The sequence below is a fragment of the Mesocricetus auratus genome, unplaced genomic scaffold (assembly GCF_017639785.1).
Source record: "Mesocricetus auratus isolate SY011 unplaced genomic scaffold, BCM_Maur_2.0 Super-Scaffold_100676, whole genome shotgun sequence".
NCBI classification, from domain to species: domain Eukaryota; kingdom Metazoa; phylum Chordata; class Mammalia; order Rodentia; family Cricetidae; genus Mesocricetus; species Mesocricetus auratus.
The window spans coordinates 102,945,529-102,962,576 of NW_024429266.1; the positions used below are offsets into that span (position 1 = coordinate 102,945,529).

At 57.7% G+C, this 17,048-nt stretch overlaps 1 protein-coding gene across 1 annotated transcript; it reads left to right on the plus strand.

Moving 5' to 3' along the window:
• Positions 1–719: 719 nt before the first annotated feature.
• Onecut3 (one cut homeobox 3) lies at positions 720–16,519 on the plus strand. The gene is made up of 2 exons (XM_040739386.1): positions 720–1,908; positions 16,230–16,519. Exons 1-2 carry the CDS (start codon positions 720–722, stop codon positions 16,517–16,519), a joined length of 1,479 nt encoding a protein of 492 aa, XP_040595320.1.
• The last annotated feature ends 529 nt before the right edge of the window (positions 16,520–17,048 follow it).

The following is a 17,048-nucleotide window of genomic DNA, read 5'->3' on the forward strand; positions in this document are numbered from 1 at the left end:
GGAAGGTCTTACTATGTACCCTTTACTGAACTGGAATTTGCTGTGTCGACCGGGCTGGACTCTAACTCCCTAGTTCTGGCACTAAAGATTCACATTGGCACTGAGAGGGATTTCTGGGTGCCCCCAGGCCGGCAATCGCACCCCACACCTGAGGAAACTGAGTCCCAGACAGCTGCTTTTCCTTGAGCTTACACCTCATTTCGCCACTTCACCCCCAAAGAAGTATTTTACGTCCATACAGGGTCGAGCTTGAAAAAGAGCCTCGTCTTTCCGGCAGGGTGTCACCAGAGTTGAGGGGGCACATGTGGTCACACTCCAAGGACTCAGGGGGATGGACATAGAGGGCCAGAGAATCAGAGGCTCAGAGATGAGACACACACCCAGCCCCACCAGCTAGGGCGCCCCCAGGGACCCCCACCCCCGCCGCCAATCCATTGGATTCTCGGGGCCAACAGAATGGGGAGACCGGGGGAGCCAGCCTGGAGCGCCAGGGGGTTTGGCGGGTGCAGGCGGAGCGATGGGCGGGGGCGCTGACGTCAGACCCTGGCCCGGGCGCCGGCGGCGGCCGCCCCGCCACATCCTGGTGGCCGCTGCTCGCGGCAGCCGAAGCCGGGCGAGAACACTGAGAGAGTGGGACAGCAGCCGCCGCCACCTGGAGCGTCGGCCAGTGCGTGGGGACCATGCTGCGGCCTTGAGCGCGCACAGAGGGGGCACCTAGGATGGAGCTGAGCCTGGAGAGCCTCGGGGGGCTGCACGGGGTGACACACGCTCAAGCTGGAGAGCTACTGAGCCCTGGCCACGCGCGCTCCGCCGCGGCCCAACACCGAAGCCTGGTGGCATCGGGGCGCCCGGGCCTGGTGGCGGGCATGGCTAGTCTGCTGGACGGTGGTGGCGCCGGGGGCGGGGGCGCCGGGGGCGCGGGGGCTGCAGGGGCCGCGGGTGGTGGCCCCGACTTCCGTGGAGAGCTGGCTGGTCCCCTGCACCCGGCCATGGGCATGGCGTGTGAGGCCCCAGGTTTGGGTGGCACTTACACCACACTCACGCCCTTGCAGCACCTGCCGCCGCTGGCCGCCGTGGCCGACAAGTTCCACCAGCACGCGGTGGCCGGGGCGCACGGAGGCCATCCGCACGCTCACCCTCACCCGGCCACCGGGCCGCCACCGCCCCCTCCGCAGCGCCTGGCAGCCAGCGTGAGCGGCAGCTTCACCCTCATGCGCGACGAGCGGGCGGCACTGGCCTCGGTGGGCCACCTCTACGGGCCCTACGGCAAGGAGCTGCCCACCATGGGGTCGCCACTGTCCCCGCTGCCCAGCGCGCTGCCCCCGGCTCTGCACAGCGCCCCGCAGCCGCCACCGCCTCCGCCGCCGCCGCTCGCAGCTTACGGGGCTCCGGGCCACCTGGCCGGGGACAAACTACTGCCACCCGCCGCCTTCGAGCCACACGCCGCGCTGCTGGGGCGCGCGGAGGACGCGCTGGCCCGAGGGCTGCCTGGAGGTGGCGGCGGCGCGGGAGGCGGCGGGGCAGCTGGCGGGGCGGCCGCGGGTTTGCTGGCTCCGCTGGGCGGGCTGGCCGCGGCCGGGGCGCACGGGCCTCACTCAGGCGGCGGTGGTCCTGGAGGGGGCGGGGGCGCTGGCGGGGGCGCCGGCGGCCCGGGAGCCGGTGCGGCAGCCGAAGAGATCAACACCAAAGAGGTGGCCCAGCGCATCACCGCCGAGCTGAAGCGCTACAGCATCCCGCAGGCCATCTTCGCGCAGCGCATCCTGTGCCGCTCGCAGGGCACGCTCTCCGACCTGCTGCGCAACCCCAAGCCTTGGAGCAAGCTCAAGTCCGGCCGCGAGACCTTCCGCAGGATGTGGAAGTGGCTGCAGGAGCCCGAGTTCCAGCGCATGTCGGCGCTGCGCCTGGCAGGTAGGGACGAGGGCCCCGGAGGCTTGACCCTGGGGAACACTGCTGGCTCGGGGTGAGAGACTGACTATTTAGAGCCCTGGATAGTGCCTCTGGGTTGGCTGGGGAGGGGCGGTCCCCTGACCTAGGGTCTGTTGCGCCGACCTTTTGCACCATCGCTAATAGAGGGTAATTGCACCGTTGTCGCCTTCCCTGCTCTGTGGGGTACTGTGTAGAGTGTCTAGCGTGTTTGGGGCTAAACCAAAGCAGCCCTCGCGTAGCTCCATGTGTGTGTGTGTGTGTGTGTGTGTGTGTGTGTGTGTGTGTGTGTGTGTGTCCGCGCGCGGGGGGGGGTGTTGTACACTCCTTGGGTTCGTGATCCTGTGTGTCCCCAGAGACCAGAAGGTACCACTCCCCTCCTCCCCAGCCACCCTTAAAGAAGGCCCACCGGTGCCTCACTATGCCCAGTCACAAAGCGCCAGGTGGCTGACTACGCTCAGACAAGGCCTGGCCACCGCTGGGTCCCCAGCCTCAGCACCAGCACCAAGCTTTCTTCCTGTGCAGCTCAGCCCCTGCCGCTGATCGATCTGCTAGTCCCCCCTCCCCGCCTCCCGGCCGCTGGCAAAGGTCATTTGAGATGGGGGAGGGGCGGCCTATGGGACCCTGGGCTCGGTGGCATCCACCAGAGAGGCCTTCACACCCTTGGTGCCTCCCCGGGCCTTGCTCTCTCTGATTTCTCTGTCCCTACTTCTCTCCATCCCATCGGGACAAATTGCTGTCGCTCTCTTTGGACTGGCGCTCGGGTTCCCAATCCAGCCTCTCTTTATTCTTTTCTTCCCTCTCGTCTTGCCTGAGTCTCTCCCACACAGGCATACCAGCCAGCCCCTAGGGGACCGTTGTCTCTTCCTTCGGTCTAACCTGTCCCCTCCTACTGTATCTCCAAGTGCATAGGGGGTATCGGGGACCCCACATCCTGTGTGTTTGCGGGGTGCCAGAGAGCTGGTGGTCTAGGCTGAGCATTTTTCTCTGGCATGGTGGGAAGGGAGCTGTGTACCCCGTTCCAGGGACAATAGCGGTTTCCAACGCCTCATCGATCCCTCTGCTCACAAACACAGAGAGGGGCGGGGCAGCCGGGGCTCAAGTGAGGCGCCCCTGAGGCAGGAGCGGAGCACCGGGTTGACTGTATCCCCAGGCTATCCTGCAAGCGTGAGGGGGTGAACAGAAGAGGGGGTGTTGGGCGGTAGAGGGGGGATAGGAGCCGGCCTGGTTGAAGCCCTTGACACCTGCTCTGTCCGCACATTCCAATCGCACTGTGCAGCCTCGCACAGCCCGCCTTAGCGTCCCTTTCCTTGGGTGTCTCAGGTTCTTAGATAAGTGATACGTCTGTCTTTGGGATATTTCGGGCTGGGAATCCTAGGGACCTGCTAGAGGACATTAGGAGATAAACACAGGGTTATCTGAAGAGTCCTGTGCTGGTGACCTGACCACAGGTGTCTCAACCACAGCCCCTCCCTGCACCTCGCTGAGTGTCCTCAGGTAGGATTGCCAGGGACCAGTGCAGCTCCGGACCACAAGTTGCTGGGTGGCTGTCACCAAAGTGTGTTCTGTGAATTCTAAAAGCAAAGCCTCCTCTCCTGGTCACGTATCCAAGAGACATTGTGTACCCGGAACCCATGCCACACTCACCTGTCACCTTCAGTGTCTTTGGTGGTTGGGAACAGTGTTTCAATCAGTCACCACACAAAGGACAGCTGTGCCGCAGGTGCCTTGGGACATCACTCGAGTGCAGGACTCAGAGCCTTCAGTCTAAATTCAGTCCTCACCAAGGCCACCAGCCCCGTGTTCCCCTGAAAATGCTCCGTTATCACAGAGAGGAGACGGAGGCCAGACTTGTCCTTGCCTTCTGCGACCACAGTGACCCCCTTCTCCTCCCTGGGACTGTGTGTGTGAGCTGGAAGCTTGCGGCCCCTCAGGAGAGCCCGAGGTGGGTGAGCGCTCACAGGTGGTATCCTTCTGCGTAGACTGTTTAGATAACGGAGATGGGAGACCTGGCCTGCTCCAGGTCCATGTGGCACTGTGGCCTGAGCTCCAGTATAATGCAGCCCTCTGGAGTCAGAAGTGGCAGCCGACTGGCCGGGGTCATTAGGCCCCAGCCCAGGCCTTTAGTTCTGGTTCCTGCACAAATGAAAAGCAGTTAAGTGGCGGTAAATTGTGGCGTTAAGGGGATGGTGGAGGCGACCAGGCGAATCCCTTCAACGTACATACTACATACGGTCTCAGTGACAGCCTCGGGTGTTCTCACACCCCTGCCAGACCTGAGCATCACTCCCCTGTCCCTCACCCACTCACGGCAAAATTGAACCTTGAGCCCATGAGCAAAACTCTCCCTGCAAGTCCCAGCCTCACTGGGAAAACATTGTCCCCAATGCTACCAACCTGAGAGTGTCCTGCAAAGCCCAAAAGCAGGGAGAGAAAGGGACTGGGAAGGGGGGGGGGGACAGGGAGATGATGACAGACAGATGGACAGGTAGACAGACAGAGGAGAGAGAGATGGAGAGGGAAGAGAGGTAGAAGAGAAGAGACAGAGAAGAGAGGACAGAGGAAGAGAGAGATGGAGAAAAAAGGGGGATGGAGGGACCGGGAAAGAGACAGAGCAGAAAGAGAGAGAAAGGCCTGAGACAAAGGGAACGGAACATGGCAGTCAACAGGGCTCGAGTTCCAGATGGGGTCCTCTGGCTGCTCCTGGTCCTTGTTGGCCTCTGCATGCCTCAGTTTCCCCTAGTGTAAAATATGCATTGTGTGTATGGAGAGGAGCCATTGAGGGTCCAGTGCAGCCCCCCCAAACGCTTTCCCGCCATTCTGGGGGGACATTTGCATCTGCTCCAACCCCACTCCAGAGCCCCTCTCTGAACTGCGCCCCGCGTACACCCCAGCGACAGCAGCAAACTGTGATTATGGGAGCAGGGCTGGGGGAGGGGCGGCTCCTGGCGGGTGGGGCGGTCGATGAATTCGAATTACCGTCTGTGATTCATCACCGTGCGCCAGGTCGATAGCTTCGGTCGGCTTCAAATATTGTTTGAATTGCAACTCTGGACTGAAAAATCTTTTTTTTGTAACTGATCAGAAAAATATACATACATAATAAGATATTCAAAGGGACAGGAATTTATACACATGCACTAGCACACACCACATACCATACACACACCACACATATACTACATACCCCATACCACCATACAGACACACACACACACACCACCATGCATACACACATACAGCACACACCATACAAACATGCATGAACACACCACACATACATACACACACACACACACACCCTCCACATGCACACACCCTCCCTTCTCCAGTCTCCTGCACCCCAGGGACACTACACACTGGGAAGGGCAAAGAGCATGGGAGAGAACCTGATCAGGGTCTGGGGACGCTGGATCTCCTTAAGGTCCACATGGGGCCAATGCAGAGGCCAGGGAGGCCTGGGGCAGCAGGAGGATAAAGGGGGCTAACCGCCTGGGGCTCTCTTCCTGCTCCCTGGTCCCTCCCCTGGCAGGCTGTGGGTCCCTTGCTCTTGCCGTTGAGACAGGGCTGAGACTCCTGCCTCCAGCTCATGGCTGCTGGGATGGCAGACAGGAACCTCATATCTGGTTTATGTGGTGCTGGGCTGAACCTAGGGCCTCGTGCCCATCACCCGGACTCTCCCCACTGAGCTACAGCTCGGCCTCTCCTTTGTAAAGGCCTGGAGTCTTTGTGTAAACCTCAGATACTCCAACAGACACCGCAGCTCCACACACACAGGTGGCTACAGCCCCTCAAAGGGTAGAAAGACTTGTACAAGGTCATACTTAGACATGGCACTCTGTCCCATCCTTGACTGATTCTAGACAAAGGTCTCAGCCTCAGTTTCCTAGTCTGAGAAATGGACACAGTTACATAAGCCCCTCAGGGAGCGGCAGGGACTCTGGGAAGGGACTAGGTGGGTGGTACAAGCCCACAGGGGCCACGGAGGAGACACAGCACCTGGAGAACATGTTCTCAGGGCTATGAGTGGCAGACCTGTACAAGGCCTTTGCGAACCATCGTCAAGGAGATGCTGGCAGTCCTAAAATGGTTGCCCTTGAGCACAGGGTCTGCTCAGGATAAGGGGCCTGTGGGTCTGCTAGTCCCCCAAAGATTCCAATGGAATGATTTAAGACTTTCTCACAGCTCTGCAACCCAAAGCCTCCTGCATGCTAAGGAAACGCCCAACCGCTGACCACGCCCTCAGCCCCTCACTTGGGATTTCTAGGCAGCGGCTCTAGGTTATTGTAGAAACAAGGAGGTATGCATTTGGGAGGCAGAGGCAGGCAGATCTCTGTGAGTTCAAGGCCAGCCTGGTCTACAGAGTGAGTTTAGGACAACCTCCAAAGCAATACAGAGAAACCTGCCTCAAAAACAAAGAAAACAAAAAAAAAAAAAAAAAAAAAGAAACAAGGAGATAAAGGCCCAGGACACCAGCTGTGTGTGTGGTAGGTGTCTCTTGGACACGAGGGAAAGTCATGGTGCCTTACTGTGCAGTAGCTGGTGTAACACTCTGCCACTGTCAACGTCACAGTAGAGGCTTTGAGGTTTGCGTACACACATACACACTCACACGGTATGCACAGGCACACACCGTTTAAGAGTCCCCAGAGACCCTTGGGGAAGGAGAAAGGCTGGCTTCCTTCAGTCTGACTCAATGGGACTGTGACTTCCTGGAAAACCATCCCCCCTGATGCCAGTGTCCCAGGATAGGTCTGAGCCTGTGTCTGTGGCCAAGCTCACACCTCCCTCTAGACCCAGTAGCCACTTCCTGTGACCACACCGGAGTCTGGTAGACATGTCTGCTTGGTGAGAGGCTGTGCTGACCTCTGAACCCTTCGTTCTCCTTGAGGGGGATTTTACTTGGCTAATGGGGAAAGACCGCTCCAGTCTGAGGGCTTGAGGTCAGTCCTGGGAACCCGCATAGCGGGAGCAGAGCCACTCCTGCAAGTCGCCCTCTGACCTCCATAAGTTGGTGATCCCCAGCCACATTTCTAAACACACCAAACAAAATGCAGTTTTAGCTGAGCAGTGGTGGCACACACCTTTAATCTCAACACTCGGGAGGCAGAGACAGGCGGATCTCTAAGTTCGAGGCCAGCCCGGGCTGCAGAGCCAGTTTGAAGACAGCCAAGACCACACAGGGAAACCCTGACTTGGAAAAACAAAACAAATGTAATTTTAAAATCCACAAAAAGCTTAAGCCCCTTTCGACTAAATTCTAGCCTGAACTAAGACGTTGCCCAGCTGTAGACCCCTCCCAGCCACCACCGCTCTGTCTGAATCACCAGTGACTGTTTCCTCTGGGCTGATCTCTTGGCTTCATGCCCCTCTGGGACTGAGGGTTCATGGCTGCCTTGGGGACTCTTGACACACCTGGCAGAGCCCCTAAGATGCAGAAGGAGCTTCCCTGGACAGTCTGTAACTCCCTCAGTCCTGCATGAATAGGGGAGGACATTGCTGGGGGACAGGTGAGGTGGCTGCCGGAAGCTAGGCTGGCCCCTGTGGCCTCTTTGTATCAGCCTGTGAACAGCCTGGCTTTAACCAGGGAGGTTCAAGCTGGTTTGAATCAAGTTTTTAATTAAAAATAGACTGTGATCAATACCCTAGACTGTGCTGGAGGGGGAGGAGCCGGGCTGCACCCGGAGGGGGGCGAGTGAAAGGTCCATGTGACCCTCAGGCAGTTCTATGACACCTGCTGCCTCAGTTTCCCCTAGACCGAATGACCCAGACCCTCCCTCCTCTGTAAGTCACGCCAGTGAACACGAGCAGGAACCGTTGAGGGACTTACAGAATTATGGTCATTTTGAAAAGACAGAAAGAGAATCGGGACCGGATGGGGATGTAGAAGCCTGTGCTGGGACCCCAGGGGAAGAGGCCTGGGGACACGGTGTTGTTGGGGTACATGAGTGCTCAGTCTGAGGCTGTGCCCAAGCTGCTAGTGGGCGATTCACACCTCCTGCTCACACCCAGAGGCGCCCCTTCTGAGCCGGTGCCCCCCCTGAGCCAGTGCCCCCCTCTGAGCCGGCGCATCCCCCTCTGAGCCGGTGTGTCCTGTCCCTCTGAGCCGGTGCCCCCCTCTGAGCCGGTGTGTCCTGTCCCTCTGAGCCGGTGCCCCCCTCTGAGCCGGTGCCCCCTCTGAGCCGGTGCCCCCCTCTGAGCCGGTGCATCCCCCTGAGCCGGTGCGTCCCCCTGAGCCGGTGCCCCCCTCTGAGCCCGTGCCCCCCTCTGAGCCGGTGCATCCCCCTGAGCCGGTGCATCCCCCTGAGTCGGTGCCCCCCTCTGAGCCGGTGTGTCCTGTCCCCTTGAGCCGGTGCCCCTCTCTGAGCCGGTGCCCCCTCTGAGCTGGTGCCCCCCAATGTCCAGAGCCGGGGCGCGCCCAACACCAACACTGTCCTCTGGCCCTTGGGAGGCTCCCAGCTCTGGAGCCCCGAAATTCAAGACCCTAGGTTCTTGCACTGGCTGGGCAGAGAGCCTGGGGGTCCCCGCTGCTGGGAGAGGGCGCAGCTCTCCGGCCTCTCCCCCGTGCCGGCTGCTCTTGAACCTCCTCCTCCTCCCCGGGGCCGCACAGCACACATCTTTCAAAGATCTGTATTTTTGTTTTGTTTTGTTTTTTGAGACAGGGTCTCCTGTAGCCCAAGTTGATTTCAACACCTCCCCCCAAAGTGTGACTGAAGATGACCTTGAACTCCTAGTCTCCTTGCCTGCGCCACCATATCCATTATTTTATTATTATTCTTTTTATTCTTCTGCATGGCCCCGCGGGGTGCTCAGCAGAAGAATTTCCTTGGTTCTCTCAGCGGCCCACTAGTCCACGGCCTTCTCTTTGTTCGGTCCTGCCCACAGTCGGGTGTTTGGAAACTGTGGTCACCCTTGGGTGGCAGGACGCACTTCCGGGGACATGGAGCGCTTATCAGTGGATTAATTCACTAACAATTGATCTGCTCACTCGCTGCCCAGCCTGTTCTGGGTCAGCCTCCCTAGTTTCCGAGTCACCTGTTTCCTTTCCAGCCATCTTTTTCTAATTCTTCTCCCCGCTGCCGCCCGCCGTGTCTCTGGCAAACGACTCTTTAAGCGTCAAGGCTCAGCCTGGCGGCGGCACACATCTGGCGGCTCAGCGCTTGGGGGGGCCCGGAGGGTGGCCCGGAGTTCTGGGGCAGCGTGGGTTTCAAGAGTGACAAAGGAGGGGGCGGGCCAAGGCGGGCGGGCGGAGGGAGCCCACTGAGCACGTTCGGGTTTGGCTCATCCTCGGCTGCGTAGTGAGTTGGAGACCAACCTGGGTTACCTGAGTCTATCTATCTCCAAGTTTGAGAGCGGTGTGCTGTTTGTTGACTCGGTTTACCACCTGGATGAAGTGATCCGTGGGGGGCTCCTTAGCAAAGTAGGAGAGGCTCCTGGCTGCCCCGCTGTCCCCACCCTGTGACCCTCCAGCTCCCCAGGACCCTGATCTGCAAGGGGCAGACCAGGTGGCTGCAGACGGTCGGTTCCAGATAAGACTTTGAAAAATGGGGACATTAAAATCCTCTGGGAAGGAGCGAGTGGGAGAGCGCAGGGGGGCAGGCCCGAGGGAGGGCGGGAGGTGGGACCGATCTGACCCTGGCACCAAGGGGACCTGGGCAGCGGGACGTGGGGGAGGGGAGCGGGTCCTTGCTAGAGGCGCCCCAGCCCTCCTGCCCATGGAACCGCCTTTCTAAACGTGCTGGGGACTTGTGACCCTGCAGAGTCACCCAGCCCTGGGAAGAGCTGCAGGGAGCTCAGCCTGGCTGGGCTGAGTCACCATGGTGGGGAGGGATCGTTGGTCCAACACCTGCCCCAACCCTGCAAGCTCATGGTGGGGCAGGACTTGTCGCCAAGGAAACCGGCCATCATCCCAGCCGGAGACCAGGCTCGTATTGAATTGTCGGCTGCCGGAGTGAGAGTGACGTGCTTGCAGGGAGGGGACAGCCGGGCCACTGCTCATAGCCTGGGTGGACAGATGGGGGCAGCCACACAGGGAGAAAGGGGATGGGAGACAGTAACGCGGGCACCTGTGAGGCAAGGCGCACACGGTGGGGGGGCGGGAAGGGACACCTGGATACTTTCCTTATTTCCTCTCTCTCTTTTAATTTCGAAGCAGTGTCTTTTGTAGCCCAGGCTGGTCTCCAATTCCCTATGTAGTCAAGGATGGACCTTGAACAGATTGTGTCTTCTGCAGGACTGAGAGGAGACAGCACAGGCATGAGCCTCGTCATGTTTTCTTTCTTTCTTTCTTTCTTTTTTTGGGGGGGGTTTCGAGACAGGGTTTCTCTGTACTGTTTTGGAGGCTGTCCTGGAACTCACTCTGTAGACCAGGCTGGCCTCGAACTCACAGAGATCCGCCTGCCTCTGCCTCCCGAGTGCTGGGATTAAAGGCGTGCGCCACCAATGCCCAGCATCATGTTTTCTTTAATGCTGGGAATGGAACCCAGGGCTTCACGCATGCTCGGCAAGCACCCTACCCACGGAGCCATGGCCCTGGGACCAGTTTTTACAGGGATGGAGCCACTGCTCTGCAGGAGGTGAAGGGAAGGGCTTCCTAGTACAGCAGCCATTGCTGTGGGCTTTAAAGGATGTGTAGGGGCTACCTAGTCATAGTTTCTCCCGTTCCTAAAGGGGAAGACCCCAGGGCAGCTGACAGTGTGAGATCTTACTAATGGGTCCACATGGCAACATGAGAAATGCGACCCACATTTCAACTTTTCACAGAGACAGGGGAGCCTCTCCCACAATTCATTTAACAATTTTCTGCCACCCCCTAGCAATGGGAAAAGGGGAGACCCACCAGGAAACCCACAGAACAGGACCTGGGGTGATCTGTGTTCCCAAGTAACTCTAGAAAATCAAGAAACTCAGGCACCCAGCATGCAAATCCAGGGGTCTAAGCAGATTCCACCCTAGACTCCAATCCTACCCCCTCCAGAATACAGCCCAATAGATCAGGGACGTCTGCCCTCCCCTGGACACAACGGGAACTGCAAGACGACGGACTAGCAGGTGGGCATTAGGCCTGGCCGTGGTCCTTAATCCCAGCACTTGGGAGACAGAGGCAGGTGCATCTCTGTGAGTTCGAGGCCAGTCTGCTCTACAGAGTGAGTTCCAGGACACAGCCAGGTCTTCACAGAGAACCCCTGTGTCGAAAAACAAAAAAAAACAGCACTTGCTTGTCGTGGGCTGTGGAGGCAGCCACAGGAGACCCTGGGGTGCAGACCCAGTCAGTCTATTCTTTTTTTTGTTTTGTTTTGTTTTGTTTTTGTTTTACGAGACAGGGTTTCTCTGTTTTGGAGGCTGTCGGTCCAGCCTGGCCTCGAACTCACAGAGATCCGCCTGCCTCTGCCTCCCGAGTGCTGGGATTAAAGGCGTGCGCCACCAACGCCCGGCCAGTCAGTCTATTCTAACACACAAGGTCCAGGTCCGTGCCAGATGCCCTGTCTCAAAAGACAGGAAGGGCTGGAGGGAAGGCTCTGTGTAGGACTGCTCTGCACGGTGGCTCCCAGTCCTGTGACTCTACCTCCAGCAGACCGACGCCCCTCCACTGCATACGCCCCAGCTCAGTCACATCCACAAACCTTATTTGTTTATTCATTCATTCATTCATTCATTCATTCATTCAAGACAGGGCTTCTCTGTGTAGCCCTGGCTGTTCTGGAACTCACTCTGTAGATCAGACTGGCCTCCAACTTGCAGAGATCCACCTGCCTCTGCCTCCCAAGTGCTGGGATTAGAGGTGTTTGTTGCCATCAAAGGCCACAAAGTTAAAAATAATAAAAGTAAACCTTGCCTGCTAAAACCCTGTTTTGAAAAAAAGCAAGTGTTGACCAAAGGGGTGGTCAAGGGTCACAGAGTGACAGGAGTCTGTTGGTGGCATGTGCTGTGTGTCCTGGCTTTACCACTGAAAGAAGAGGGCCTGCAGACCCGCTCCAGCCCCGCAGCTGCCGAGGCTCTGTGGGCAAGTCTGTGTACGAGTCATCTCTCTGTCCACGCACGGAAGGCTGCTGGGGCCTGGCCGCAGCCCCTGGCGCTGAATCTGAGAAGTAGCTCGGAGGTGGGGATCATGCTGGGGATGACAGGACAGTAAGCCCGACTGCAGCAGAGGTTAGGGGTGTGAGATGGGGTGATGAGCAGCAGGCCATTGGTAGCATCCATGGGGCGAGAGAGGGCGGGACTGAGGGAGACTGACAGCGGAAGGTGGGAGACAGGTGGGGGGAGGGGAGGGGAGGGGGAGGAGGGGGCGGGGGAGGAGGGGGCGGGGAGGAAGAGGAGGTGGAGTTGAAGGCAGTAGGGGTGGAGGGGGCAGATGTTTGAAAGGCGCTGGAGATGGCATTTGTAGAGGTGACAGGAAGAACCTGGCCTAGGCTGAGGCTGCCTCTCAGGTGGAGATGGGGCCACATTATTACCCAGCCAAGGGCGCCCTAGAAAAGTCTGTGGCTGGGGCAAAGCTGGCCTGGCCTGGTGGGTAAGTCTGAGGCCATCCTCTTCATGCTTCCCTCTGCCTGGTCCCAGGCTGTTTCCATCACAATGAAATGGCTCGAATCTGGGGCTTGGGTTGGCTCAGCCCTGCAGCCTTGTCTTCCCCCCTCTTCGCTGTGGGAGATGGATGACAGGAAGCGGCTCAGCCCGGGCCGAGGCCGTGTCTGTGTGAACAAGTGTCGTCAGACTGAATGGGGGGGGGTGCTGGCTTCATGCTGTCATCCACCAGCCTTGGCTTGGGGTCCACTTTAGCAATAGGACCCGCACCTTCTCCACCTCCCAGGATTGTCCCTGGCTGGGCCTCCCCAGGCCAACGACTTAAGTCTCTGCGTAAATAAAAAGAAAATGTATCATAAGGACGGAATAACAGATCCACAGAAATCTCTTGACATGAAAACCTTGTGTATTCGGAAATCTGCATTACTTTCTGTCCTTGTTGAACAGTCTAGGAGTAGACTGTTAGGTGGGAAGGTGGGTGGATGTATGGATGGGTGGGTAGATGGATGAGTGGATAGGTGGATGGATGGATGGGTGGATGAGTGGGTGGATGAGTGGATGGATGGATGGATGTGTGGGGAATGGATGGATGGGTGGGGAATGGATGGATGGGTGGATGGATGGATGGATGGATGGGTGGATGGATGGATGGGTGGGTGGATGAGTGGATGGATGGATGGGTGGATGGATGGATGGATGTGTGGGGAATGGATGGATGGGTGGGGAATGGATGGATGGGTGGATGGATGGATGGATGGATGGATGGGTGGATGGATGGATGGGTGGGTGGACAGATGGGTGGATGGGTGGATGGATGAATGGATGGGTGGATGAGTGGATGGATGGATGGGTGGGTGGATGGATGGATGAGTGGGTGGATGGATGGGTGGATGGATGGATGGGTGGATGGGTGGGTGGATGGGTGGGTGGATGGATGGATGGGTTGATGGATGAATGGGTGGATGGGTGCATGGATGGGTGCATGGATGGGTGGACCTTCACTGGAATTTAAAAGCTTGGGCTATTGTTGTTCCCCTCACCTTGCTAACATTAGTTGTGTCCTCATCCAGAGATGAGCACTCGTCCTATGAGCATCGTAGCACAGTCAAATCCCAAAGAGAGGATCCTTTTGTCTATCCAGCCACTGTGTTCCAACCATGTAACCATTGCCAACTCTATATGCTTTCATGTGGGGCTCGGGATGGAAGCCAGGGCCTCACCATGCAACTTGTCTGGGGAGACAGTCAGTTTTAAATGTCCACTCGCAGCAACCCAGCTCCACCTGGGGAGGGAGTCTTAGTGGAGGACAGCAGAGATCAGGGTGGCTGTGGGTGAGTCTGGGAGGGACCTGTTGTGTGGGAAGAACTGTTGTTTGTGTGCCTCCAGTGCCTGGGTGTGGGTCCTGGACTGTGCGAGAGTGAAGAAGGCTCAGGGCTGTGGAGACGGCTCAGTAGTTAGAGCTCCTGTTGCTCCTGCAAAGTGTGGCATTTGGTTCCCCGCACCCACATCAGGCAGCTTACAGCTGTCTGTAAGTCCCGCTCCGAGGGATCTGATGCCCCTTCTAGCTTGGGCAGGCATTGCAGCTAGTTACACACACACACACACACACACACACACACACACACACACACAAATAAAATAAAAATGTAAAGTCATCTGAATGCAAGCATGGAGACCCTAGAGCCACCTGGAGCGTGCCAGTTCCTGGGACACTCCCAAGCAGGATGCACAGCCAACTCATTAAGACCTTTGGAACTCATGCCAGGCTGGGGTGGCATATACCTTTAGTTTAAAGATTTGGTTTTGTTTTGGGGTTTTTTGTTTTGTTTTGTTTTACTTTGCTTTGTTTTTCAAGACAAGGTTTCTCTGTGTAGCTCTGTATACCAGGCTGGCCTTGAACTCACAGAGATCTGTCCACCACTGCCTGGCTCTTATTGTTATTTTTAATTATGTGCATGAGTGTGTCTCTGTGTGTGCCAATTCCAGGAAAAGCCAGAACTGGTCTTGGGTCCCAGCAAGAGCAACGGTGCTCTTGAACACTGAGCTCCCTCCAGCCCTGTCATGGGAATTTTCTGTCTCCAAGCTTCTGAGGACCCCAACGCTACCCTGATTCTGGATATCCCCATGGTTTCCTTTTTGGAAGCGTTGGAAATTTTGTATCCTCAGGGTGCTGAAATGTTACAAAGATGTCATTCATCAGTTCTGGTGTCCTTTCCTCCCTGTCACTCAAGGGAGGAAGGGTTTACTCAGTGATGGTTACAGGTTCGTAACTGTGGGGAAGCAAAGGTTGTAGGAGCGGGGTGTGTGTGTGTGTGTGTGTGTGTGCCCACACCCACAGTCAGAGGACAGTGAAACCTGCGTGCTAGGGCTCGGCTCACTTAGTCCAGGATCCCAGCCCAGGGACGGGCACCTCCACAGTGAGCAGGTGTAATTCCCCGCAGACAAACCTGGGTGATTCTAAATTCTGTCAATCTGACTGCAACCTTTGAGCTTCACACCTACATATTTATAATTATTTTATTTATTATTCTTGGTGTGTGTATGCGTGATGAATGTGTGGGCACACATGCCACGGAGCACGTGTGGAAGTCAAAGACAATGTTCTAGAGTTGGTTCTCTCCTACCTTTATGCAAATTCCAGGAATTGACCTTCCATCACTAGGCCTGGGTGGCAAGTGCTTTTGTCCCCTAAGTTATGTCACAAACTGTCCCTCTTTCTTCCTTATCTGAGCATCTGTCTTATCTGCTTGTGGGCTGTGCCTAGCAAACATGCTAACTTCAATTTGTAGGCTCTCTACCCCTAAGCCACACTCTCAGCACCTCGCTGGAGGATTCTAGGCGGGGCTCCACCCTGACCAGGACCCCAGCCCCTCACTGGGGATTCTGGGGGGGCTCCATCTTGACCACACCTCCAACCTCTCACTGGGGGATTCTAGGTGGGGCTCCACCCTGACCACACCCCTAACTCCCTCACTGGAGAATTCTAGGCGGGGCTCCATCCTGACCACACCCCCAAACTCTCACTGGGAGATTCTAGGTGGGCGGGGAGGGGGGAGGGGGAATGGCTTGCACCAGTCCCGGCCTGTGAACTCAGCATCATCTGAACCTGAGGTGGCAATTCCCACAGGAGTACCAGGACTGGGCCCCCAGTAGAGGGGACTGTGCTCTGATTGCTGCCGCTTGATACACACCCATCTCATAGTCAGCCCCGGCAGATCAGTCGCAGGTTCCCATCCTGCCCCAAACGGCCTCCGGGTGGGATGGCAGCTCATAAGCGGGGTATGCCCCACCCCCGACCTTAGCCATAGTCTTTGGGGGAGGGGTCCATATTGGGGCCTGGAGTCTTTACTGGGGAGACTGGAACCGGGAGCATTGTGGATAGGAAGCTAGGACTCCTCATCCCTCCGAGATTTTGCTGGAGGGCGATGGCTGTGATTCGTGTTAACTAGATGCTTTGTCTGTCCCACACTGCGTGACTCCGTGTCTCTCTACCCTACCCCATCCTCCAGTTTTGGTTGTCTGTGCCTGGCTCTCCCCTCCCGGTCCCTGGCCCACCTCCCTCCCGCTCATGACTGGTCCTGGCCCTGTACTCTGTATCTCTCTGGCTTCCCTTCCTTCCTCGGGTGCCCCATCTCATCATTCCTGTCCCCTTCCTCCCTGTATCCCCTGATCCCTTATCCCTGCCCCATTCCTTGCCCCCCACCCCACCCCCGCGCTCTGCCCCCTGGTCCCCGTGTTCTGTCACCCCCCGTGGTGTCCTCTCTCACCCCTGTCCCCTCTCGCAGCCTGTAAGCGCAAGGAGCAGGACCAGCAGAAGGAGAGAGCTCTGCAGCCCAAGAAACAGCGGCTGGTGTTCACCGACCTCCAGCGCCGCACGCTGATCGCCATCTTCAAGGAGAACAAGCGGCCGTCCAAGGAGATGCAGGCCACCATCTCGCAGCAGCTGGGTCTGGAACTCAACACCGTCAGCAACTTCTTCATGAACGCCAGGCGCCGCTGCATGAACCGCTGGGCTGAGGAGCCGGGTGCTACCCCAGGCACCGCGACAGCCACTGCCACCTTCTCCAAGGCCTGAGCCTTCCAACCCCCCCAGCCCCAGGGGACCGCACACCCCAGCCCTGGGGACTGAGGGCCCCCTCCCCCACCCAGCCAAAGGAAGCCCCCCAGGGTACAGGGATCCACCCCAACCCCCCTCAGTGTCGGACACCAAGGGGACCTCGAGGGAAGAGTGGGTCAAGAATCAAGCACACCTTACAAACAAAACCCGGGTATCTAAGAAAAAAATTTAATAGAGAACCCTTCCTTCCCAGATCCCAAACCCCCTCAAAAGGGGGGAGGCAGGCAGCTGCCTATCCTTCCCTTTTCTCCTCCAGGCCAGGTCTCTGTCCCCTTGTCCCTTCCCCAAGACCTGAGACCTATTCCAAGTGGCCAAAACCAACAAGCTGGATCCTTGCAGCACCCTATGCCCATGCCAAGCCCTCTCCCCTGTCAGGACAGCCCCTCACGGCCAAGACCCCAGCTGCCACCCCCACCCCAGTGGCCTGGATATCCTGTGCCAACAATCCCCTGCCTTAATGCCGGGAGGGGACATGTGGGGAGCCCCC